The sequence below is a fragment of the Pongo pygmaeus genome, chromosome 19 (assembly GCF_028885625.2).
Source record: "Pongo pygmaeus isolate AG05252 chromosome 19, NHGRI_mPonPyg2-v2.0_pri, whole genome shotgun sequence".
NCBI classification, from domain to species: domain Eukaryota; kingdom Metazoa; phylum Chordata; class Mammalia; order Primates; family Hominidae; genus Pongo; species Pongo pygmaeus.
Window position 1 is genome coordinate 19,038,102 of NC_072392.2, and position 24,295 is coordinate 19,062,396.

General features: G+C 52.9%; 1 protein-coding gene and 1 non-coding gene across 7 annotated transcripts in view; both read right to left on the reverse strand.

Moving 5' to 3' along the window:
* MPRIP (myosin phosphatase Rho interacting protein) overlaps positions 1–24,295 on the reverse strand; it is a 143,001-nt gene that overhangs the window by 12,625 nt on the left and 106,081 nt on the right. For 4 of the 6 annotated variants that reach the window (XM_054459239.2, XM_054459236.2, XM_054459240.2 and 1 more), the window contains exons 12-18: positions 22,650–22,739; positions 18,471–18,580; positions 13,882–14,452; positions 11,522–11,638; positions 4,958–8,764; positions 1,012–1,159; positions 63–180 (exon numbers count right to left, since the gene is read on the reverse strand). In XM_054459239.2, coding sequence (XP_054315214.2) covers positions 63–180; positions 1,012–1,159; positions 4,958–8,764; positions 11,522–11,638; positions 13,882–14,452; positions 18,471–18,580; positions 22,650–22,739 — 4,961 coding nt within the window. The remainder of the gene's footprint in view (positions 1–62; positions 181–1,011; positions 1,160–4,957; positions 8,765–11,521; positions 11,639–13,881; positions 14,453–18,470; positions 18,581–22,649; positions 22,740–24,295) is intronic. The other 2 variants (XM_054459242.2, XM_054459243.2) reach the window with 1 other exon arrangement.
* Positions 2,686–2,792, reverse strand: LOC129018430 (U6 spliceosomal RNA). Its single transcript, XR_008495261.1, has one exon. It is a non-coding gene; the product is annotated as a U6 spliceosomal RNA (small nuclear RNA).

Here is a 24,295-nt window from a genome sequence, read left to right on the forward strand (position 1 = left end):
GGCCTGGTCAGTCACCCCCCAGGGGCCCTCCCAAGGGCAGATGGGCAGGTCCAGCCACTTACAGGTACTGGCGCCGCAGGGCCTCAACATCCGAGTTGACACTGCTGATCTGGGACCGCTGGCTCTTCTCCAGCTCCCGCTCCATCTCCTCCCGGTGGGCGTTCTTCATGGCTTCGATGGCTGCAGGCAAGGACACGGCCTCAGCACCGAGGGGCCACACCCTTCCTACTGACCGGGGTGGGGGTGGGGAGCTCCACACAATGGGGTGGCGCCTGCCACTGCTGATGCTTGCTTAGTCAATCAGCAGTTGGATTTTGCACGACAGGCTGGCCCCTCATGAACCAATTCTCTGAGGTGGGTGCAGGCTGGGAGAATTCTCCATGAACTCCCCCTGGAAGGAATGCTCGTTTGGTTTTTTTTTTAGTGTTAGAAGAAAACCAAACTGATTAAATAAATGTCAATGTTAAATTCCAACATGAGTTTATAAAACAAGCAAGCTTTTGTGCTGGTGTATTTTCTTCCTTGGAACTAAATTAACAAACCACTGAGGTGGCGATTACATAAAGGGGAAGGCAGCACAAGGCGGAGGGGACGTGCTTGTTTAGGGCCACCTGCCGGTGAAGCGACATATCCTCACGCTGACGGCAGGGGCACTCTGGCCAGGGATGGTCCCACGCTGACAGGTGTCTGTCAGGGGGAAAGTCACTGGCTGGACTGACACTGGTCAGTCTACTTGTTGGGACTGGAAAGTCACAGGTTGGGACAGCTCCTTTTGTGCAGCCGGCCCGACGGGGCTGTCAGGGGTCGAAGTGTGCGCTCTCAGCTTACAAGCTCTCAAAAGGGACCTAAAATTGGCCTTTGCCTCAGAGTGAATAGTCAAAGAACCCTTCAATAATGAAGTTTACATCTCAGCCAAAAGGCAATTTAAAGGCTGCCATCCCTCTGAGTTGTGTGTCTAGCTCAAAAAAAGCTGGCCACCCACCCTGCCCTCAGGGTTACCCCACCCCCCACCTGAGATGGTGGCTGCTGTCTCCTCGGCTAGGAGGCGGTCTTTCTCTTCCCGAAGTTTCTCTAGCTCCCGCTGGTGCTGCCTCTGCAGATCTTCAATCTTCTTCTGGTGCGTTTCTTCCATTGCTGCAAACCCTCGCTCGCACGTGGCCTGCAAAATGCAAAAGGGACTTCATCGACTTCTTTCTTTATCTCTAAGTTGGGCGCCGTTTTAAATAAGGGAGCCAGGAATCCCACCCTGTCCAGGCCCAGCTGTGACTGGGCACTCACTGAGCGTGCTCCACCATGGGCGCCCTGAACAGGATCCCTGGGGCTGTCTGGGGATTCTCAGCAATGCCATCAGAGCATTCAGAAAAGGGTGTTACCAGTCAACTCTACCTCTTATTTCTGTGATTGTACTGTGCCCCATTTCTTCCTGGGAGAAGTTGGTGTGGTGGGTGGGGAGAGGCTGCTATGAAATGGAAACCAGCCAATCCCAGACCTTCCTGCGTTGCTGCCAGGTGGGACCCACAGGAAGGAGGAGAGAGCACGTGTGCAGAGGCTGGCTGTGTCTGGTCTGGAGGGACACAGTGAAAGGCCCATAAAACAGGGATGAGGGACTTGTCTGCTGGAGGGAGCCAAGGCCATTCCACATATAGGGAGTGGCCTGGCGGGCACTGGGCTGGGAGCCTCTCAACCCACAGTGGGTTGGGGGTACATAGAGTCCACTTCTGGGAGCTGGGGGTTGGGACTCTGCCACTAGCCAGCTGACAACCTCCAGCTGGTCACTTAATGCTCAGGTGTTGACTGAGGGAGTAAGATCAGGCTACAGGATCTCCTTCCTTCTAGCCTGTGTCTTATTTCTTACTCTTTTCTTAAAGAAGGGCACCAATGACTTAGCATCTCTGCTAACTCTAACAAGTACATGACAGGAGACCTGCTTTCCAAACTCTCCTGTGCCTCCCTAGAGCAACACAGGCATGCCCCAGGATGGGAGCAAGCCACACCAGGAAGCCCAGGCCTGGTTATCAGAGCTGCGCTCACTAACAAAGCAGGTGAGCGTGCTGCACAGCTGCCGGGAGAGGTGGGTGTGTAGCTATTTTGAGCACAGAGGCACACACTTTCTGTCTAAATCCTTCAAGTGGTCTGCTTCAGAGAAGGGACTGGGCCTCTCGCTGAGTTTTAAAAACTGGAAGAACGTGGCCACATTCCTTTCCAAATTCAAGTGTGGGAGCTTCCCCACTCTGGGCTCATAGCCTGCACCACTTGGTCATTCTTCTTGCATGTGGATTCTAGAAAGGATACCAAGAAATCCTATCAGCATGCCTGGGCATCTTTCTCTGGGCCCACTTTTGGCGATGGCCAACTCTGAGAGCCTCAGGCAGTATTTCCAAACTCATGGTCAGTCTGGACTTGACTGCAACCTATGTGCTGCTCTGGGCAAATGTCTCAGCTATTGCCACTATTAACTAGGCATCCCATCCCCTCTCCCAGCGGCTCCACCTGGAAGCATCTGTCTCTTCCTGCCACCCTCACACCTCAGGACGGCTGCAGGAGCTCGGAGCTCTGGAGCTCCTGGTCCTCAGGCCCCAAGGTTGAGCTCTTCTTTCTTCCTCCCACTCGCTTTGGTTTGTATGTGGCTTCTCAGTAACACATTTAACTAACAGGTCTTTTTTAATTAAAAAAAAAAAAAAATATATATATATGGAATACTTCATGAATTTGTGTGTCATCCTTGTGGAGGGGCCATGCTAATCTTCTCTGTATCATTCCAATTTTAGTATATATGCTGCTAAAGCGAGCACAACTAGTATTAATAGGTCTTTTAAGTCTTATTTTTTCTTTGAGTCTACTTGCTGGGAAAAGTCTTAATTTGATCTGAGTGCTTTGGAATATTACGCAGGTAAGAGTCAAAAATCTAACAGAAGCACTGGGACATCTTTAAAGACCCAGTTGCTTCTTTGGAGAGAAACTATATGCTAAAAAAATAATTGATCTTGCAAACAAATGTTAATTTAAGCCAATCATTCCTGGGACCAAAAGAAGTTCCTCGATGACTGCAATCGTGGTGTGGTGGGAGCCTGTGGATGTCAGAGGACGGCTGTTAGGCCAAGACCCTGTCCCCAACGACCCAAGTGGAAATCTGCGTAAAGTGATGAAATCTCAAGGTGCTGTCTATTTACAAGTTCTGTATGCCTGCAGGGGTGGGTGAGAACACCACACCTGGGCTAGAAGCTCCCAGGCACAGGACGAGACACTATGCAACGGCAGCCAAGGCAGCAGGGAGTGGACAGTGTCCAAGCCCCTAGGAGGGGCCTCATCCCGACCTGCATCATCTGTTTCTCCCTCCTGGTGACACTGGCCCAGCACAATCTCTGGTCAGTTCTCAACATAAGGCAGTCCTCTTTTTTCTGATTTCTTGCTCAGTGTTGGCATAATGGCACCTGCATGGGGCCTCCCCTGCACCTGGTTGGCTAACCTAAGGCAGCCTTGGTGTGGAGGGGGCTCTTACGGATGCAGACAGGAAGCAGGGCATCGCTGTACCCAGGCCCTGCCCCCGTGGACCCTGCTGATTGTCTGGGAAGCTGCAGGGAAGGGCACTAGCAAGCATATTTGGGGTCAAAGCAAAGGTTTGCGCAATTAACTTTTCAAGGTGCACCTGGACCCATCTTGGTGCTGCTCCTGGTCATTTTAAAATGACCACAGTGTCATCATATACACACACTTTCAAAACATAGCTGTTGAAACCTTCTCACAACTCATAATGGTTTTTGAAAGGTTTTGACTGATTTGGGGAAAGAATGGTGAAAAAGAGCTTCTCAGTTCTCCTGAGGTGCTCGCTGACCACCACACCTGTGTGTCTGGGTAGGGCCGAGTCCATCACAGAGGTGACATGTGAGCTGCTGTTTCCATTCAGAGCTACAGGAGTAAGGGGCTGGGAAAAACAGGTGTCCTGCTAGACAGTGGCTGTGAGGATGTGTGGGCAGGAGCAGTTGCAGCCGCCTGGGAGTCAGGAGCTCGCTACACAATGGTGCTGGCTGTGTGTGCGCCCGGCTCTGCCACATGAGCGTGGGAGACACCACCTGAACATGGCTTTTGAGGGGCCTAGTCATCCTAGTCATTTACTGGGGCAGCTTCCTGAGTAGGAGGAACATAAGGGCACAGGTATCATGGTAAACTTTTGAATCTAAGGGATGACGCTTGACAGCCACACATGGTGGGTGTGGCCTGCAGCTACAAAGGGTGGGGCCAGAGAGCTGGGCCTCCACTCAGCCCACTACCACCTCCAGGGCCTGGCATTTCGCCTTTGTGCTCCAGGACCTCAGGGGCGGGGGTGCAGGACAGTTCTGGGGAAAATCTACTTGTAAAGGTCCTGGGGAAGGGGACAAGAGTGGCTGGAGGCTGTGCTCAGTGGGAAAGCTCTTCTCACCAGAGCACACATCAAATGCCAGTTCCAGAGAGGGACCCTCCGCCCAACTGTGCTCTCCTAGGGCAATCAAGAGGAGACTGCCCTCCAACCGGGCCCTGGCTCTCCGGGGTGTTGCTGTGAGTACAAGGCTGTCCTCAGGCAGCTGCCTCAGATTTGGGCTGGGACTGGGCCAGGCGGGGTTCCGGGGGCAGGGGCAGGAAGAAGGCAAGGCTGGCAAGGGGATTGGGGGCTGCTCTCAGGAACACGGAGAGGCCACATTAGGCAGGCAGAGAAGTGCTGGGAAGACTATGTGCTTCTCTCCCACCAAAGACCCTGGCAGCCCTCCTGCTAGTTCTCCTCCTGGTGGAGGACACTGGGGGATGCGGAACAAGAGGCTAAGCCTGCGGCCCAGGCCCTGCTGAGACCACACCATGGCTAGCAAGTAGAGGGACAGCAGCATATCCCCTCAATTCTGCCTGCACAGTAGCTGAGCCAGACGTCCCCACACCCACCCCGTTATCAAGGAAGATCTACTTTGCAAATTGAATGGGGCGTTAAGACCTTAAGGCTCTCCAAGTCCCTCTGGTACTTCTCGCGCAGTGTGGCTGCATCGCCCTCCAGGTCCTTGTGTCCCAGCTCCTCCCGCATGACGTCCATCTGGGCCTCCAGCTCCTGGATGCGCTCCCTCAGCCCCATCATGGAGTCAGCCTCTCCCTGGGTGGCCTGCCAGTTGGGGGCAGGGGCTGGCAGGGCCTTGGGGTGCGGCCCCTGGTGGAGGCAGAAGGTGTCCTGAAGGCACCTCAGGCTCTGCGAGTAGTGCTCCTGCAGGGTCCTCAGCTCCTCCTCGTGAATCGTCTGCAGCTCCCGGACCTTGAGCTGGAACCTGTCCTCCAGGGTCTGTATCTGCTCGCCATGATGCCTCTCCATGTCCTGCCTGTCTCTGACCGAGGCATCCAGCTGGCTCAGGACCCGGCTGCGCTCGGCCTGCAGTGTGCTCTCGGTCCTGGTCAGCTGCTCCACCACACACCGAATCTCCTCCTCATACCTGCCCCGCAGGGTGAACATGCTCATGCTGTGCTTGCTCTCTGCATCCTCCAGACACTGCTGCTGATGGTCTAGCTGGGCGGCCTTGGCCTTGAGCTCTGCATTCTCCCTTTCAACAATGGCAATGACATCCAGGTACTCGCTCTTCTGCTTGCGGAGAAGCTCCTCGTACTCCTCCCTCAAGGCCTGCGCTGCCTGTGCCTGCTCTGCGCAGGAGGGCTCCCGGGTTTGCCAGGACTCCTTGCAGAGCTGGAGCTCCTTCTCATATTCTAGCCGGATTCTGCAGGCCGCATAGCACACCTGGGCCTGAATAATGGCATCCTGAACCAACAATGAAGAATACTGACCGAGGCCTCCCAAACAAGTGTTATACGAGAGACTCTGGGACACCTGGAGAAGCTTCTGGCAATCTCTCAGCGATTCCACAGGTGGCAGAGATGGTAGGGCAGCCGCTATCTCCTCTAAGAGGCTGGCCTTCTCCTTCAGCTGCTGGGCAAGCTCCTCCTGAATAGCAACAAAGGCCCCAGGGCTCTGGTCAGACACATGCAAGGGCTCCTGAGAACCGTCTGAGTCTCGGCCCAGGACTTCTCCTAAGGGGCTCAGGTCCCAGGACAGCTGAACACCATCTTCATGGCCCGCTGGAAGCCTGAGGGCTTCCAAGACCTGCTGCATCACTCTCTCAAAGTCTGGGGTTTGGTAGGCTCCCAGGATTTCCCTCAGCAGGCACTTGTGCTGCCGCAGGGCCGTCTGGGTGCCCCGCAGGGTCTCCTGGATGCTCTGTAGCCTGCGGTGGAACGACTCCCTCACTGACTGTGTGGCAAAGCTGAGCTCTGCCCTGACCCATGTGGCATTGGCCAGGACGGGGGCCAGGCCCTGTGGGATGCTCTGCTGCCCGTCTCCTGAGGCACTGACTGCCTCTCCTCCCAGCGTCCCCAAGTGCTTCCTCAGAGACTCAACCTGGCTCCAGAACTCACCATCCACCAGCACCTTCCTGGCCCAGGTGTCTACGGGGGCCCCAGCAGATTCCATCAGTGGCTGTCCTGACCAAGAAATCTCGTGGAGCATTCGGGAGACATCTGATGTTGTGTTCTTCAGGGAATCTGCTATCTGGCTGATCAGCGAAGCCTCCAGAGCAATCTGGTCAGAAAGAAGCCTCACCTGCTCCTGCTCTGTCAGCTCAGACTGGGAGTACTGCTGCAGGGAGGCAGGCTTCCCATTCTCCTCGGTGCCACCTGTCTCCAGCTGTGCACAGGCCCCGCCATGGGCTGGGGCCGGCCAGTGCCGCAGGGCTTGGGTGGCGCTGATGAGTGCACTCTCCACACTGGCCAGGGAGGCTGCGCGTGCGTCCTGCTCATCCTCCTGGCTGGCCCTAGGCAGAGATCTCAGTTGTTCTCGGCAATTTTCCAGGCACATCAGGGCCTGACTGTTCTTGACCTGGAAGTCCCCAAGCTCTCCAACATGCCCTTCAACCCTCCTGGCCCTCTCCTGCCTCTCCTGCTCCAGCTGGGAGGCCAGTGCGCCAACCTGGAGCAGGCTGGCACGGAGCTGCTCACGCAGCTGGGCCTCGGTGCCCGCCCACTGGTGATGCAGTGCGAGCAGTGCCTCACGGCTCTGACCCTGCTGGCTCTCCAGCCTCACGGTCACGTCTTTGAGCTTTTCCTCTGTGACGTAGAGCTTGGTCTCCAGGGAGTGGATGATGGAGAGGTATGTGTCAGAGTCGCCAGTTGCAGGCAGTACACTGGGTGCAGGCTCTGAGGACATGCTTTCTTCCGAGGGTGACCGGTCCTGGCTGGTGTCGGAAGATGTGCTGCTGGTCCAGGTCTTCTCAGACCCTTCGGGGTGAATGTATCTTTGGCACTGGATTGTGGAGAACCGGATTCTTTGCCTTTTAACACCAGGTGCCCCCTGGTCGAGTTTGGCTGTGCCCTGCTGATGGCCCTCCCTGTCAAGCACCTCCACTGACTTTGGGGGCACCATGCTCTCTTCCCTATTGGGGCTGCTGTCACCGTACTCCTCCCCTGGAGGAGCCTCCAGGTCCTCGTCCTCATCCTCAAGCCTTGTGTGTGGGAGGCCTAGAGGTGCCCTAGTGGCTTGGACTGGTTGGCCTGGGAGCAAAGTGCCATCCCTTTCTGTCTCTTCAGGAGTACTCTGTGGCTCTTCCATGTCCTTTGGAGATTCACTTGCAAATTTCCTTAAAATCTCTTCTTTTGCCTGGAGCTTAATTTCTGTTTCCTCTAAGCTGCTCCCCAAGGCAACCATTTTAACCAAAGCCTCATTGAGGTCCTGCTCCTTCTTCTCCAGAACCTTCTCATGTGCTTCCTTAATGCGTTCCAGCTCTTCCTCCTTCTCTCTCAGCAGAGTGTGCATGCTCTGCAGCTGGCTGGAGACCCTCTGGTAGGAGTGCTCCAGGCTCTGGTTGTCGGCCTCTCTTCTCCTCAGCTTTTCCCGGAGCTCAGCCACATCCTCGTCGGACGTGGCCACGCGCTCTGTCAGCTCCTGGAACCGCTGCCTGAGGAGGTCCCGCTCATCACAGAGGCTCTGCACGTGCTCTGCGAGCCTGCGCACGCTGGCCTCTCGTGCCTCCAGCTGCTCCTCCAGCTGGTGCACCTGCTCACTGCCCTCGAAAGTGGCGCTCAGCTTCTCCTTCTGCAGGGTCTCCACCTGCTGTGCCTGACCCTGCAGCTGGTCCTCATAGGCGCTGGCCTTGTCTTCCACCTCCTTTAGGTTCTGCAGCAATGCCTGCTTCTCCTTCTCACAGCTCTCCAGCAGCAGCTCGTAGTTTCTCTGCAGCTTCTCCTCCATCAGCCGCTGGGCCTGCTCACTGGCGCCCAGTTGCTGGCTGAGGTCGGCAATGCGCTCCTGCAGCCTCTGGACCTCCTTCTGCCGGTCCCGCTGCAGCGCCTGCTGTGTCTCCATGCCCCGTAGCTCCTGCGTCTTCTCCAGCAGCAGGGCCTCGGCACTCTTGAGCTTCTGCTCGCTAGCCCTCAGCTGGCTGCTCAGCGCCGCCTCGCTGTGTTGCCGCTCCTCCAGCTGCTCGCGGACCCGGCCCTGCTCCCGCTTCAGGTCGCCCTTGAGCTTGGCCAGCGCCTGCTCCTTGATGGCTAGCTCGGCGGCCGCATTGCTGAGCCGTGCCTGAAGGCTCCGGATCTCAGCCTCATGGTGCCGGATCGTGTCCTTGGCCTCCCCATAGCTACGCTTCAGGGTCTGAATCTGGTGTGTAATCAGCTCCTGGCGCTGGCACTGGGCTTCAAGCTCACTTTGAAGGTCTTGGTTGACTCTATGGAGCCTCTGCCAGGCACCCGATGGGGAGGCGGCCACTTCAGTCTTAAAAAAACCGATTAAATACTGGTTAGTAACACTCGGGCCTCCCAGTTCTGAGTGTCACACCTCTGGCCAGGAACAACCACAGAAAGCTCCTTGATGGCTTTGGCTTTTATCCTTTGCACAACTTTATTTTTTTTTCCCATTAAAAAAATCCAACATCTTTTTTTTTTTTTTTTTTTTTTTTTTTTTTTTTAGTAAGTAGCTGCTTCCAGGTAAACAGAAAACATGGACAATAACATCAGAAAACAGCTTTAACCAAACAGCTTCTAGGAGAAATAAACCAAACAAAACTGAATAATGGAACACACTGAGAAGCAAAACAAAGACTAAAAGACAAGAGAGCGCCAGGAAGAGGGACAGGCAGGAGGAGCAGAGCACCTGCAGCTGTTTGTTTCACAAAACAAAAAGTACGCAGTCTTGACAACAAATCCTAAACAAGCACAGGACGCAAGGTGTAGGTAAATGATACCACTTCCTTCTAAGACAGGAGGAGAAGGAAGGAAGGTAACACTCGGGAGATGTCAGCAAGGTGACACCCAAACATTTTCCTGTGGAAAGTGTAGTCAGTCCTCTAGAGTAACAGGAAGAACTAATCTCTACCTGTAAGAAGACAAAACGAGGGGGGAACGGGAACCATGGAGTAAAATACAATAATCAACAAAACAAACCTTTGTGGAGTTCAAAATAAGAAAAAGTGAAGCATGCAAAAACAAAACACAATGTAAATGAAACAAAACTCCCCACACTGAAAGGCATGCAGAGACAGAACTCATTAATAGAGGGAAAAACAACACAAACAAGAGTGAGCTGAGCCCAGCCTAAGAATCTGGCCTGCCTGTGGCTCCCTCTCGGTCTGCTGGCCGGGGAAGCCACAGATGTGACACTCAGTTATGTTAAGTTCAAGTTACACTTCACGCTCAATGTCCAAACCATGCAAGCTCCTCCCAGCAGTTAGTGTAGCACCCACCCCAGTAGCTGGCTCCTGACCCTTAACCCCACAGACCCCCTGCTCATTCTGAGTCATGATTAAAAGCATTTCCAAAGCATAAAGGGTGGTGAAAAGTCACAGGTTATTAGACTTAGGGAAAAGGTATTAAAGACCAGCTTTGCCCAGTGCTGACCAACAGGGGCTTCAGTGTAGGCTCATGCAATTATGCAAGTTAGACAGAGGCAGGTTCCTAGGTTAGCAATGTGCAAAGTCCGCTGCTTAGTACAAGTTGAGTATTCCTTATCCAAAATACTTGAGACAAGAACTGTTTCGGATTTTAAAATATTTGCATTCTACTTACTGGTTGAGCATCCCCAATCCAAAAATCCAAAATCTGAAATGCTCCAGTGAGCATTTCCTTTGGGCATAATGTCAGCGTTCAGTTTTGGATTTTGGAGCATTTCAGATTTTCGAATTTGGGATGCTGAACTTGTATCTTTACTACCTGATTTGAAGTCAGTTCTTGTAGGATGAGGCCCAATCAAGAATTAAAAAGATGCTCCTCAAACCTGGAGGGCAAGCGCAAATGACCTTGGCAGGGAGGCCCACAGTCACCAGGTCTGAACTGGGCATGGCAATGACTATGGCAGAAGAGGCTGGAGAGGAGAGTCTAGGGCACGTGGGGCAGAAAGAAAGAGAAGGCCCAGGGAGCACACAGGAGAAGAAACAGCAGAGAGTCTGCAAAGAGGCAGACTATGGGTCAGAGGCCAGCTGAGTGCCCCTGTTCCATCTGCTGCCTGGGATGACTCAGACCAAGGTCAGCACACTGCGGTCTGGAAATGTAGACACTCAATACATGACAGAGACTCGGGGTTTAAGAGCCGGAAGGGCCCTCAGGGATCACTGGGTCTAAGTCTACATAGGCAGCAGGCTGCCGCTGTAGAGGAGGGGACACGTGCACTTGCTTTGGGGGTCAGTAGCAGGGCCAAGTCTTGAACCTAGGACCTTGATTCTAATGTTATACCCTCAGCCTTTGCCAAGTACTTAGGCTCCCCGTTCTGGTACCCCAACTTCACTTCTCCTGCAGTATTTATATATCAATCTTCCTATCACAATCTCCTCTACCACTCAATGGGGACAGGAGTATATCTGTTTTATGCCCGATACCTGGCACAGGGCCTGGCACGCTGCAGGAAAGTCAGCAGACACAGGTACGCCCTTGGGCCAGGCTAGCTCCAGCCTTGTGACACCCCTATATCAGGGCTCTGTGGTACAGGATCTCAGTGGAGGTATCCCAGGGTTGGGCTAGTAGTGGTAAGAGCCCCAGGTCTGCCTGCAGGTGTGGTATAGAAACAGATGGGAATGGGATCCAGTACTAGCTTTGCCACTGACTTGCTGTTGGTTGTAAGCAGGCACTGGATTTGCTGTGTGATTCAATGTCTTCAATCTGTACAATAGGTCCAATATTACTATAGTGAAAACTATGAGAAATCACATGTAAATGTATGGTTATTTATAATAAATGTATATTGGCTACTTTCAGAGTCAAAGGGAAAGGTCACCAAAATGATTTTATTACCAAAAAAAGTCCTTAAATATAGAGGTTTCAGGGAGATTCCCCAAAATGTCATACCAGGAGGGAAAAACAAACAGACCCCCCCAAGCACATTGAGTGTCCAGTCCTGTGGTGGAAGAGCCCAGGGGCGTGAGCTCCCGGGAGGCAGCTCCTGCTCAGCCAAGTTTTGCACACTCCTAGCCTGCCTGAGCATGAACCCTTCACACTGAAGCTCCTGAGCGCACCATGGGCCATAGCAGCCCCTCCACCCTACCTGCAGCACGTAGCCCTCACGGGCGCTCTGCTCCCGGCCCAGGGCCACCCTCAGCTGGTCCTGCAGGAGCCGGTTCTGCTCCAGAAGGTCTGAGGCCTCCTTCTGGCTCTGCTCCAGCTGTTGGCAAAAAGACACACACTTTTATGCAAAATGACAATGATAAACAAAGCAGCTGCACAGCACAGACTCTTTCACTGGTCTTCCATGTGGCCTAAGAGTTTTGGAGTCTCCACATTTCAGCAGATGTGCTGATATGGCCTTTACCAGCAGCATTTGGAAGTGAAGTTTCCAATGCAAGCCATCAGTAACAATGGCAGACTCGGTACCCTCTGGGGACCAAGGGACTACCTTGTCCTTCCCTACTCCAGGCAGCCCTGGATGCCCACATACTTCCCATACCTGCTCAAGGTTCCAACGTGCATGCCCTATATAGGTGCCAAGGCCCATACGGGGTGTTCATTTCTGAGAAGGGGAACGTGTCCACTGGGGAACAAGGGTTTTGCATCTGCATCTGGAGGAAGACCACCCCAGGGGTCCTCTGGGTGTCCTCAGCTGGTCACACAGGCCAGGCTAGGCTCTACAGGGACCACTGTGAGTGGTGGCCCCAAGCAGGCCTCACTCCAGGGCCCACTATGGTCTCAACTGAAACCACTCCATTTGACCGGCTTTACATGATGGATTCCACAAAGTTCTGTTTGCAAAAAGGGTTCCTGCAGTTCCCTCAAACAAGGTGTGGATACCCATGAGTAAGCTATTTTACACTCTTCTTGCTTTCAACAGCTTCAGCTACTCATTCATCCATCCACCTCTTCCCCACACACCTCCCAGGTGCCTCCTGATGCCTGGCTGTGTGCAGGGCTACCCATCCTGCTCCCAGGGCTCGTGCTGAGTGGAGCTGTGTGTGTGGTGGACAGTCAGGCCAGTGCCGCCCAGGGTGCTGACAGACTGTGCTGTGAGAGGCGGGGAGACCTCTGACTTTTATTTATTTTTTTTGAGACGGACTCCCGCTCTGTCGCCAGGCTGGAGTACGATGGCGCGATCTCAGGTCACTGCAACCTCTGCCTCCTGGGTTCAAGTGATTCTCCTGCCTCAGCCTTCCAAGTAGCTGGGACTACAGGAACGCACCACCATGCCCAGCTAATTTTTATATTTTTAGTAGAGATGGGGTTTCACCATGTTGGCCAGATGGTCTTGATCTCTTGACTTTGTGATCCGCCCGCCTCGGCCTCCCAAAGTACTGGGATTACAGGCGTGAGCCACCACGCCCAGCCGACCCCTGACTTTTAAACAGTGAAGACTGACCCCCACAGATTGTTGAGCCAGTGTGTCGCCTGCTGGCTGGCCCATTTTGGTAGCCTGAAGTAATGTGAGTTTCAACTGTTATTTTATTTCATCTTGCTTTTGTTATTTGTTAATGGATGAGGAAAATGAAAAAGTACAAGTATCAGTGCTGGTGGTAACTCAGCCTCATACAGTTAATAAAATACAAAAAAGATGAGAAGCTTGAGGCATACCCAAGTGGCAAATCTTTAACAAGCTACTTACGTAAGAGAACACATTTGAAACACAGTGCTGAAAACTGTCCCTAAATGGAGAGTGAAACAGGGAGTTCTACAAAATCTGTAACGCTATACCTCCCCAGCTATGAGACTCCCTGCCCAGACATGTCAATCCACCACTGAAGTTCTGCAGACTGGATTTCTGGATATATTTCCATGAAAGAACATCTTATTTTATAGTTCGGGGGCCAGCTTGTTCATCTCTGTACCTAAGTGCACTGAAGGCCTCGTGGAGGAGTGACAGTCACAGGGCAGCCTTCATCCACGGCCTACCCCGCCTCACCACTGCCTTCTGCTTCATATCCTCATGACCTGGGACCCAACTGTCATCTCCTGCTGGATGCCCCTGGCTTCAGATCTGATCGGCTGTCCCCATGCCACTGTAAGAGCACCTGGGGCTGGTCTGTGCCTCCAGCTTTGACCTGTCCAAGCCAGGGCTGCCTAATGCAAAAGCCTTGCCCTGCTCACGCCCCTCCTGCCATCGGGAGTCAGAGCGAGGAAACCATCTGGGCCCTGCAACACCGCTTGCCTCTCAATGGCAGGGGCCCGCACCATCGGACGAATTCCTCTGTGCCTGGAAGGCCCCCTTCTCTGCCCTGCATGCACTGGCACGCTCCCTCAGCTCTCAGGTCTGCCTCAACTATGAGGACTCATCTGTGCATCTGTCTCCCCTAGGGGTCTTTCTGCAAGTCCCTTGAGGGTAGGACTGTGTAGATGAACCCCTCAGGCCACAGCTGGGTACAGCTGATGCTCTGGAAAGGCTGCTGGGAGCAGGGGGAGGATCTGGTCCCAGGCTATTACCTCCTTCTCGAGCAGAGAGGTCAGCTCGTTTGTGGAGAGCCGGTCACTCCCATCTTCAGAAGACAGGTGGACGGGGGCGATGGGCACCTGCTTCTCTTCCCGGAGAGGCGTGGTCTCCACCTGATGCCACCGCTGCTCGATCTCCACGTGGACGTTATGTGTCTTGAGGTCGCTCACAGGCAGCCCTGGGCTCCGGTCCACCTCCATGCGCAGGGCTGCATCCTCAGTGCCTGGCCCGTCTGTGGCGTCGAGCATCCCAAAGCGCTTGCGGCGCTCCTCCCGCCTCCGTGCACGCTCCCGCTCCAGCTCCCCAGGCTCCGCCTCAGGGCGCAGGGGCTCATGGGTGTCAGCAGGCCCCGCACCGCCCACCCGCTCCTGAGCCAGGGCCTGCTGGATGGGACGGAACTCAGCCCAGTCAAAGGTCTTGGAGCGGCCCTCTCGCCTCCGCTCCCGCGCGCGGCTCCTCTTCTGCTCAGGGTCCGGCTCCCCGGGCTCTGCCTCTTGCTTCTCAGTAGGCCTCGGGCAGGTCTCAAAAGAGGAGCTGCTCTTGTTTTTTTCCTCTGGCAACGAGCTGTGGGGCAGGAGGATGGACATAGCCTGTCAGGGGCGGCTCTGGTGTGGCCTGCCAGGCAGAAGCTGGCAACGCTGAGCCACGACCCAGCCCCTGTGGGCACCACATCCTTTTTCTATCCTAATCCCAGCTTCCTAAGTGCAGGGAGGGCAGGAATACTCTCCCTTTACCCCACATCCCTTCCCAAACTGGTTCTGAGTGGGGGAGGGGGAGGGGGACGGGGAGGGGAAGGGGAAAGGAAGGGAAAAGAGCCTCAGAGAGCTGAGGTTTCCCACGTGATGACACTGGGGGGGTCCCTTGACAGAAGAGGCTGCTAGGGGCTCACTGTGGTGGCCCCATTGCCAGGGTATGGAGCCAGGGGAGTCCCAGGACTCCCACAGCCTCACAGGCAGGACACGCCAGCCCTGCCTTGCTCAGGGCCAAGAACTGCATTAGGCTGCACCTGGGCACAGCCACCGTACCTGCCTGGTGAGGCCTGGGCCCTGTGCACCCCTGGACTGGACAGTGGTGACAGAATGAGGGAAAACTGGCACTTCTCTAGAAGGGCTTACCTTTTAATAAGCAGGTAACATGATCAGATCTATTTTTTTTTTTAAGATGGAGTTTCACTCTTGTCGCCCAGGCTGGAGTGCAATGGCGTGATCTCGGCTTACCACAACCTCTGCCTCCTGGGTTCAAGCGATTCTCCTGCCTCAGCCTCCCGAGTAGCTGGGATTACTGGCATGTGCTACCATGCCTGGCTAATTTTGTATTTTTAGTAGAAACGGGGTTTCTCCACGTTGGCTAGGCTGGTCTCAAACTCCTGACCTCAGGTGATCCGCCTGCCTCCCAAAGTGCTGGGATTATAGGCGTGAGCTACTGTGCCCAGCCTGAATCTATGTTTTAAAAGCCCAATCCAGCTGCTGGCATGACAGATGGATCAGTATGAAAGGCTGGGACCTCCTATGGGTGAGGGAAACAGGAGGCCCAGGTGGCCACGAGTTCACACCATGCAGTAGCCAGAGGCTTGGAGAGGAAGGCAGAAGGGGAGAAGGACACTGGGTTACCTGCCACCTTGAGGAGGCAAGCGGCAGCCAGCAATGGGACATGAGCTGCGCAGGTCATGCTCATGGCGCTGCTACCTGCCCTGCAGTAAGTGGAGTGAAGCCAGGTCTGCCTGAGGAATCCATGTCTAGTCCCCATCTGCTAGAAGCAGAGATTCCTGGGGAGGCCTCGTCTGCAGTAGGGCAGGGACAGGGACATTGCTGATGGCAATTTGTCAAGGAGGCTGGGAGTGTTTGAGGCAGAGGTTTGTAGACTCTAGGGATAGGCCTCACAGACTGCCAGCTGGTCCGAGGCTGACTGAGTAGCCCCTAATCTCACCCAGGCCCTCAGAAGGCAGTTGCAAGCCCACCTGAGGACAGTGAGGGCCCAAGGAGGAGCTCCAGGGAGCACATGTGTTTCAATTAGGGCCAAAAGGAAAGGAGTCTTTAGAGAGAGAACCAAGGAAAAGAGGAAATGGTTGCCGTCACCACCTGGAGCAAGGGTCACCTGTCCAGGCAGCAATCGAGTGACAGGCAAAGTGCTTCAGAGCAACAGGATCTGCAGGTGTCCGCTGTAAGAGCATGCTAACATCTGGATAAAGATGACACAGGGCAGATCTTGTGACATCACTGAACTAAGAGCTCCTGGCCATGGAGAGTGTCAGGATGACACACAGGGCATGGCATGCATGGAGGCCCCCAGCCTGGCCCTGACAGCCGCCAAAGTCACAGCCACACCAGAACCGGCTGCACTCCCCAGGAGAAACCTCCCCACAAGGCTCCTCTAGCGCCAAAGGCGGGAAGCACCCTTGCAACTTCCCCACCCAGGACTTGGAGATGGCAATGAGAGCAGGACGAGGACAGCAGCTTCTGAGACTGCAGTTTGTTCTCATGCCTCCTTGAGATTTTGCCTGGCAGCACTAAAAAACTCACATTTTTCCTCAAATAATAAAAGCCTACACAGAGGAAGAATAAATGCTGAAAACAAATTGGTGGAGGGTGAGCACTCTACCAGACTATGCAGATATGCTAGATTATGAATTAATTCTTAGTCAGGAGGCCAACTGCCAGGTCAACTTTTGTATGAGAGCAAAACCCTTGTCTCCTCATTCATTCCCCTGGGCCCAAAGCCCCTGCACGCAGGGAAGCAGGCACTCAAGTGTGGAGGCGCCTCTCCTGAGCTGTGTGCAGGCACAGCCATGTGCACAGGTGCATTCCCGACACCTGCCCTGACATCCCAAAGCTGACTTCTTCCCGACAGGATTGCCAATCTACAGCACCGAGCCCAGGCCTGGCTGGGAAGACGGGCAGGAGAGGACCTCAGGCCAGCTACCCATATGCACTGCCCACCACTCCCCGTCCTGGACCCCCGTGATAAGCTCTGTCTGCTGCCAACAGCCTGGGCAAAGAAGCTGAGGCCTTTCTCAGTTTGCTCTGGTGGCTTCCTAAAGGTGCCTGGAAAAGAGCACTTAGCTCGTCAAGCTTGGGTGTCTGCTCCTCATGGGAGGGCCACGGAGGCAGAAGCTGAGGCCACCACAGGATGTGGCCCCTGGAGGGCGGGAGAGCTTGCTGCAGCTCTGGGTGCCTCCCGCTGGCTGTGCACGAAGAGGACTTGTCACTAGCCAACAAGCCAGCTCTCTGCACAGGATCCTGAGAGACAGAGGGCAACCTGTCCTGGTCACGGCCTCTTGGCCTTACTAGACAGTGTTTGTTTAATAAATGAAGTCATGAACAAATGACAGACACAGAAAAGAGGACTATAAAGAAATCAATTTAGGAGTTCTTTCCTTCTTATGTAAAGAGGTGTGGAGTCTGCAGGAAGGAGGCAAAGGTTTGGATACAGAATGTGCCTTTAGGCCGGCCGTGGTGGCTCATGCCTGTAATTTCAGCACTTTGGGAGGCCAAGGCGAGTGGATCACCTGAGGTCACAAGTCCAAGACCAGCCTGGCCAACATGGTGAAATCCCGTCTCTACTAAAAATACAAAAATTAGCCGGGCGTGGTGTGTAATCCCAGCTACTTGGGAGGCTGAGGCAGGAGAATTGCTTGAACCCAGGAGGTGGAGGTTGCAGTGAGCCGAGATCACGTTACTGTACTCTAGCCTAGGCAACAGAACAAGACTCCATCTCAAAAAAAACAAAAAACAAAAAAAAAACGCGCTTTTAGGTCAAAGCTTCCATGAACAGCCCCTCCTGTGACATTGCCACACCCAAGCAGCCTAACCCACAGCACAAGAAACACATTCGAGATGTAATCTACATCACATGACCTGAGAAATGGCACCAGAGGTGCTCAGATGCGTGGAGGCTCTGAAGGTGGGGACAGCAGAGTTCTGGCCATCAAAGGACCAGCCCCCACACTGGAATCTTCCCTGCTTTTTTCGTTTTGTTTTGTTTTGGATATGTCTGAGTCTTCTGATTCTCCACTTTCTTTTAAAATGAGAACTAGGTCTTTAACCTTCAGGGCAGGAGGAAGAAAGCCTAAAGCAAAATCTGAGGCCCATGAACCACAGAATGCTAAAACAGGAGAGGGTTTTTCAACTTGGCTGCACAGAAATCAAACAGACGTAGGAGTGAGGTGAAAAGAAGGCCAAGACAAAGAAGCGCTGGGTGGCCTATGGATGCCGCACACGGGGCCACCCTCACAGCAGCAGAGCCCAAGGCCTGAGAGCACCGACTGCGGGGCTCAGGCTGGTCTGGCCAGGTGCCTGCTGACACAGGTGGAAGATTCTCCACCAAAGCCCAGTTCTAATGACCAGCACACACGCTACCTGCAAGATGAAATCACCTGGGCTTAAAAGAGAAAAGAACCAGAAATGTTTGTTCTGATTACTTGGGACAGGAACCTGAGCAATAGAAGGACACAGGAAGGAAGGAGCAGCAGACTGGGATGCACTGAGCTCAGGTCTCAGACTTCAGACCTGAGTCTGACACTGCCCTGGCGGGAGTGGCACCCACAAGAGGCACAAGGGGCTCCCTGGTGTCTTCACCATCCTACCTGGTCACATCCGGGGCGGTGGTCGGGTGCACGTGCTTCATGATGGTCTGGATCCAGTTCCGCCGAATCCCAGACGTCATGGCCGACAGGGTAAACTCGCCCTCCTTTGTCTACAGAGGAAAGATAAGGCACCATCAGTGACTGTCCCCTAGGGTGCCTGCTGCCCTCCATCTCCAAAGAAGCTCCCTGCACTGGGTACAAAGTCCCACAGGGAGAAGGGCTGTGACTGGGTGACCCTTCTAGGAGCGCCACATGTGCCCACTACTGGGACAAGAGGGAGCTGGAGAGCAGGAGACGGCAAAGCTGTGGGACGGACGTGTATTTGTGGCAATGGCAAATCCGGTATCTTCTCTCAGCAACAAGTTCACAGTTACTGAGCACCCACCAGTAGCCTGTCCATTCAGACAGAGGAGGATGCTGCACCCCTCTTTAAGGAGTTCCCAGCCTCGGGGGAAGGGCAGAATCAGCATGTGCTGAGCAGTGGTGGAGGTGGGGAATCGGGAAGGATATGTGTGTTGGGTGTGTGGAGTGGCACCTGCAGTCTGCATTCACACAGGCACATGGCATGATGGGGCCCGGGGAGTGGTTAAGAACAAGGGGTATCAGGGTCTTGTTGGTGGCACTGAGAAAAGGCAGGGAGACCTGCTGGGTGGTTACTACAGCTGTCCAAGTGATGAGAATTAAGGTGATGGCACAGGACAGGGCAGCTCAGAAGTAATAAAAGGGGTATGGACAGTGTCTGGCTGGTTGGGTTGGGGAGCACCTAGGACAAGCCCTAGACTCCTGCTTGGATGAGGTGGAGTCTAGGGCTTGTCCTAGGTGCTTGTGCAAGGTAACAGGGGAGGAGCCTGTTTTAGGTGGGGAACGGGGCAGCAGGTAGGACAAAGCAGCAAAGAGCACATGGCTCTGGGACATGACTGCTGCGCCCCTGAGCAGACCTGCCTGGGTACCTTCGGAAAGGGGAGGGCCAGTGGCCTGCATGGAGCTGGAGGCCTGCTTCTGCACCTACAGGCACCTGCCCAACAGAAGCGACGGCTGCAGCCCTGAACCAAGAGCTGCTCACAAGCAGACTCAGCAGCCAAGTCGGTAGGGAAGCTGACGGCAGGATGCAATCATGAGGATGGTTTTCGGACAGGTGCTAGTGGCCTGGCCAGAAACCAAAGCAGGAGATCACGCACCGGCCTGACATGCCACAAAGCACAGCTGGGAGGGACCTGACCTGCCCCTCCACATGCCCGATCAAGACACCACCACTGCCCAGCTCGGTCCTCCTTCATCAGTTCTCATATCCACGTGAGCTGAGTTGGGGGTCCCACCTTCTGGGTCCATCCTTCTCCACCCCCAGGTGTGGGCGTTGCTGGAGTTTCGCCTCAGCGCTCCACATACAGCTGTTTTCTCCAGCTGAATTTTCTTTCCCAGCGGCTGCCTAATGTTCTCTGAGAGCCCATCATGCCTCAAATGGATCACAGCCAGAATTCCAGGGGATCCCCCTGCTTCTGTGAAGTCAGCTCTTCTGCTGGCTTCTAAGTGGACGGGGCCTTCTTGCCAGGTCCTGGCCCTGCCCCCACCTCTTCCTCCCAGGTGCCGCTCCTTCTTTTCTTGCCCAGCTTTACCGTGCCAGCCTGGCTCCTTTCTAATGGACCTGCATGTCCTGCTGGACATGTATCATGAACGCACAACTGACCGGCGTCTTCTAACACCCTTCAGTGCTCTCCACAAACGCTGGACCAGCGCCAACCTGATTCTCCACCCAGCACTCTAGCCCCAGACTGGCTCTGTGCTCTCTGCACCACCAGGTCTGGAGTCCAGTCTGGGACATGCTTTCACACTCATCCCTCCTGCTGAGCCTCGAGGGATCCTTCTCCAGGAAGCCTCCCCCAGGAAGCATTCTCCACACTGGAAGCATCTCCTCATTCCTTAGAACTCTCAGTAGCTGGGGTTCACAGAAAGTCATCAGGATAAGCCCTACCAGGGTGAAGAGAGGAGGAGTTGATCAGTGGATGAGAGTGGCTGATGCCCTCATTTGTCACTAGGAGAGCAGGGTGAGTTCTCAGACTTCAGGTGTGCCTTGCCTGGAGAAAGCTGCTCATGAAGATGGGAGGTGGACGGCAGGAGAGGAGGCTCACCGGGCACTATGCCCGCCTACCCCTCCCACAGGGGATGAGGACAGAGGAGCCTCGAAACTTGGGCAATGCAGGCCACTAAGAGCAGACAACTCACACCCGGCCCTGGTGCCAGGCTGTCAGTGTAGCCTCCAACTGTGACTCAGCTCCTCTCGCAGATGCCTGCACGCAGGAAGCCACAGCCAGCAGCCCAGTGGGCTGGCAGCCAGGATTTTCTTAGTAAATGAACACACTGGCCTTTGGGTCTATACTTCAGTCTCCTCTAAGTTGGGTCAATCTGAGTCAGCCCCAAATACTGGATCAACTCTCAACATAGCAATACAATTGAGTTTCTGGGCCCCAAAATTTGAAGGTATGACCCTGCTACAGGTGAGCCCACCAGAGTTTAGCCTTGTGTGAGAAACCAAGTCCCAGGGCCAGGGCCCAGCCCCAGGGGGGGCAGCTCTCTACTCATCACACTCTCCACCCATCTTAAAGCCCTTGCGAGTGACGAACTAACTTTACCCAAAGAGAGGCCTGGCCTCTGTCCTAGCTCCTGGGAGGTAACTTGCAAGCCTTGGAATTTCCTGAATGACTAGAGTCTTTGTTACTCATGATGGTACCCTGGGACCCCACCTAACACTTCATGCTGACAAGACAACTCAGGGTAGAGGCTGGCCTGGCCAGAAGCAGGAAATTAGAGGAAACCCATTAAATCAGAGGGTTGGGGTTTGGGCCATGTGAAAGTAGCCAACCATGGCGGGAAGGGCTTTAGGTGGAGTTCAACTATGAGGACAACAACTCCATCAACCACAGCAGCTACAGAACCTCCTAAAACTCAACACCGGGGCTCAGGTGGGCTTCCTGGCAACACTCTGCGCACTGCCCCACATCAGGGCTAAGAGGACACGGTGTCCCCAAGGATGAAGAAACTTTTGGCATCTGTGACTCCCGCAGTCCCAGATTCTACTCCACATGGCTCTCCTTTGGCTGGTTCTGACTTATATACTTTCTCTATAACAAAACTCATTGTAAAGACAGTACTTTCCTGAATTCTGAGTCATTCTAGTTTTCGAAACTGAAGGTGGTTATGGAAACCTCCGGACTCACAACTGGTGTCAGAAGTGGGGGCAGGGCTGGGCACAGTGATTCATGCCTATAATCCCAGCACTTTGGGAAGCCAAGGCAAGTGGATCGCTGGAGCCCAGGGGTTCAAAACCAGCCTGGGCAACATGGTGAAACCCTGTCTCTCTAAATAGTAATAATAATAATAATAATAATAATAATAATAATTAGCTGGGCATAGTGGCATGCACCTATAGTCCCAGTTACTCTGAAGGCTGAGGTAGGAGGATCGTTTGAGTCTAGGATTTCGAGCCTGCAGTGAGCCATGATTGTGCCACTACACTCCAGCCTGGACAGAGAGTGAGACCCTGTCTTGGGGGAAAAAAAAAGAAATGGAGGCAGATGTGGCAGTCGGGAGGATTGTGCTCTTAACCTGGAGTCTGGCTGACTGCAGGCAGCCCTTGATCCACATAGTTTTGAAGAAACAGCCAATGAGAACCATTTTGTCCTACCAATAATATTTTTTTTTTTTTTTTTTTTTTTTTTTTGAGAACAGCGCAATGCCTTGTTCATCTGAGTACCTCACAAGATTTTGGGAAAAAATAGTCTTGTAAGTAAATGAATGAACAAACACATGAATAAGTGAGTAAAAAACGGATGTAAATAATTGACTAACACTTTCATTCTTATTCCCCATACCCCACATCCTTCCAATTGCCCCAACTCCAGCATTACAAAAAACAAAAGAAAAAAGGAACCTTCAGAAACAAAAAGGCTTTAAGCAGTCTTCAGAAAAAAGATACTAACGTCTAATGTACTGTTCACATCACGAATTGGGGAATAGGGTCAGGTGCCATAGGACAGAGGTGTCAAGGGTAGTGGGAAAGACTAAGTGCTGACCACACACGCTGCATCAGGCCTGTCCAGAAGTGCCCCCAGCCCAGACATTAGGCACTCTGACATGTGTCCCTGCCTGTCAAGCCTGTGGCCCCACTTCCATCCCTGGACTCACATGTATCTGGAAGCCATAGTTTCTCTGAACTGGATACTCTGTGACATCGTAACATGTAGACAAGTCGATTTCCCCATCCAAGTCGGCTGCCTGCAGAGAGAAGTGAGAATGTCTTGAGATTTTTAGGAAGTAGAACCAATGCCTAGATGAGCAAATTTCCATAAGTAATTTCCTGCACTGACTTTATTTTTAATAGTATACACACTGACAAGTGAGGACACCGTCTATCCTACTACTGCATGACCCAGGCCCCTCCCTGGGTGCAACCACACCACCATTTGTCCCTGTATCCAGCCAAAGATAGTCCATGCCAGTGGTCCTCAAACATGCTGCTGTTGAAATCCCTTCACACTCTTAAAAACTGGGGACCCTAGAAGAGCCTCCGTTAGGTGGATTTCGTCTATTGATGGTATACCATGTTAGAAATTAAAATGTAAATATTTTAAAAATTTTAATTTAAAAATATTTAAATATATTTTTAAATATATTATAAAAATATTTAAATATATATGAAAATATATATTAATATAAATGCAAAATTTAAATATATTTGTTCATTTGAGAATAAAATAAACTCATTTTAAAATAAAAATCTGATTTAACAATCAGTGGTAAGAGTCACAGTGCTTTGAATTTTTGCAAATCTCTCTAACATCTGTCTTCATAAAGGACAGCTGGATTCTTGTTTCTGCATTCCATCTGTTCAATACAGGAAGTTTTTTTTTTTTTTTGAGATGGGGTCTTGCTCTGTCACTCAGGCTTAAGTGCAATGACACGATTTCAGCTCACTGCAACCTCTGCCTCCCGGGTTCAAGTGATTCTCTTGCCTGAGTCTCCCGAGTAGCTGGGACTACAGATGACCACCACCACGCCCGGCTAATTTTTGTATTTTTAGTAGAGACAGGGTTTCACCATGTTGGCTAGGCTGGTCTCAAACTCCTGACCTCAGGTGATCCGCCTGCCTCGGCCTCCAAAGTGCTGGGATTACAGGCGTGAGCCACCGCCCCCGGACAACAAAGGAAGTATTTTTAATAGCTTTTTCAGGTAGTTGTGGCTGTTCTTTGACAAGTAGTAGGCTCTTAAAGGCTAACTGCAATGTGGTATCTGAAATCATGCCCATGAACTCTCTGTACTGTGTTACATTAAAACCCAGGCATGCTTTTGTAACATTAGGTATTGGTCACACGGAAAATATTAAGTTATGCACAGCTTCCAACTGTCTACACATTTCATTATGCAATATTAAAATATCGCCTTTGCTAATACCACCACTTACTTCATCAGGAGAGTATAAGTAAAGGGAAGTTCATGATGGTGAATACAATTTTCCCAAGTTCTAATTTTTGCTTGGAAGCTCAAATTATATCACTGGCAACAAACTCTGTCAGTTGTTTTCCTTAGAGGAATGAGCTAACTTGGTTCATTTTCATGAAAATATATGCCAAACACCCAAAATTAATGACCACAGTTTTGTCTATCAGTTGTTTTTCAAGTAAACGTGGTGCTCCAAAAGAAGCTGCTAGTTCAGCTGGCAACTCAAATGATCACACAAGTCCTTTCCATGAGAAAGCCTGTACACTCCAGTATGCAGCCAGGTGATGCTTACTTCCCATTTCAAATCACAGAATATTAAAAAGATGGGCATT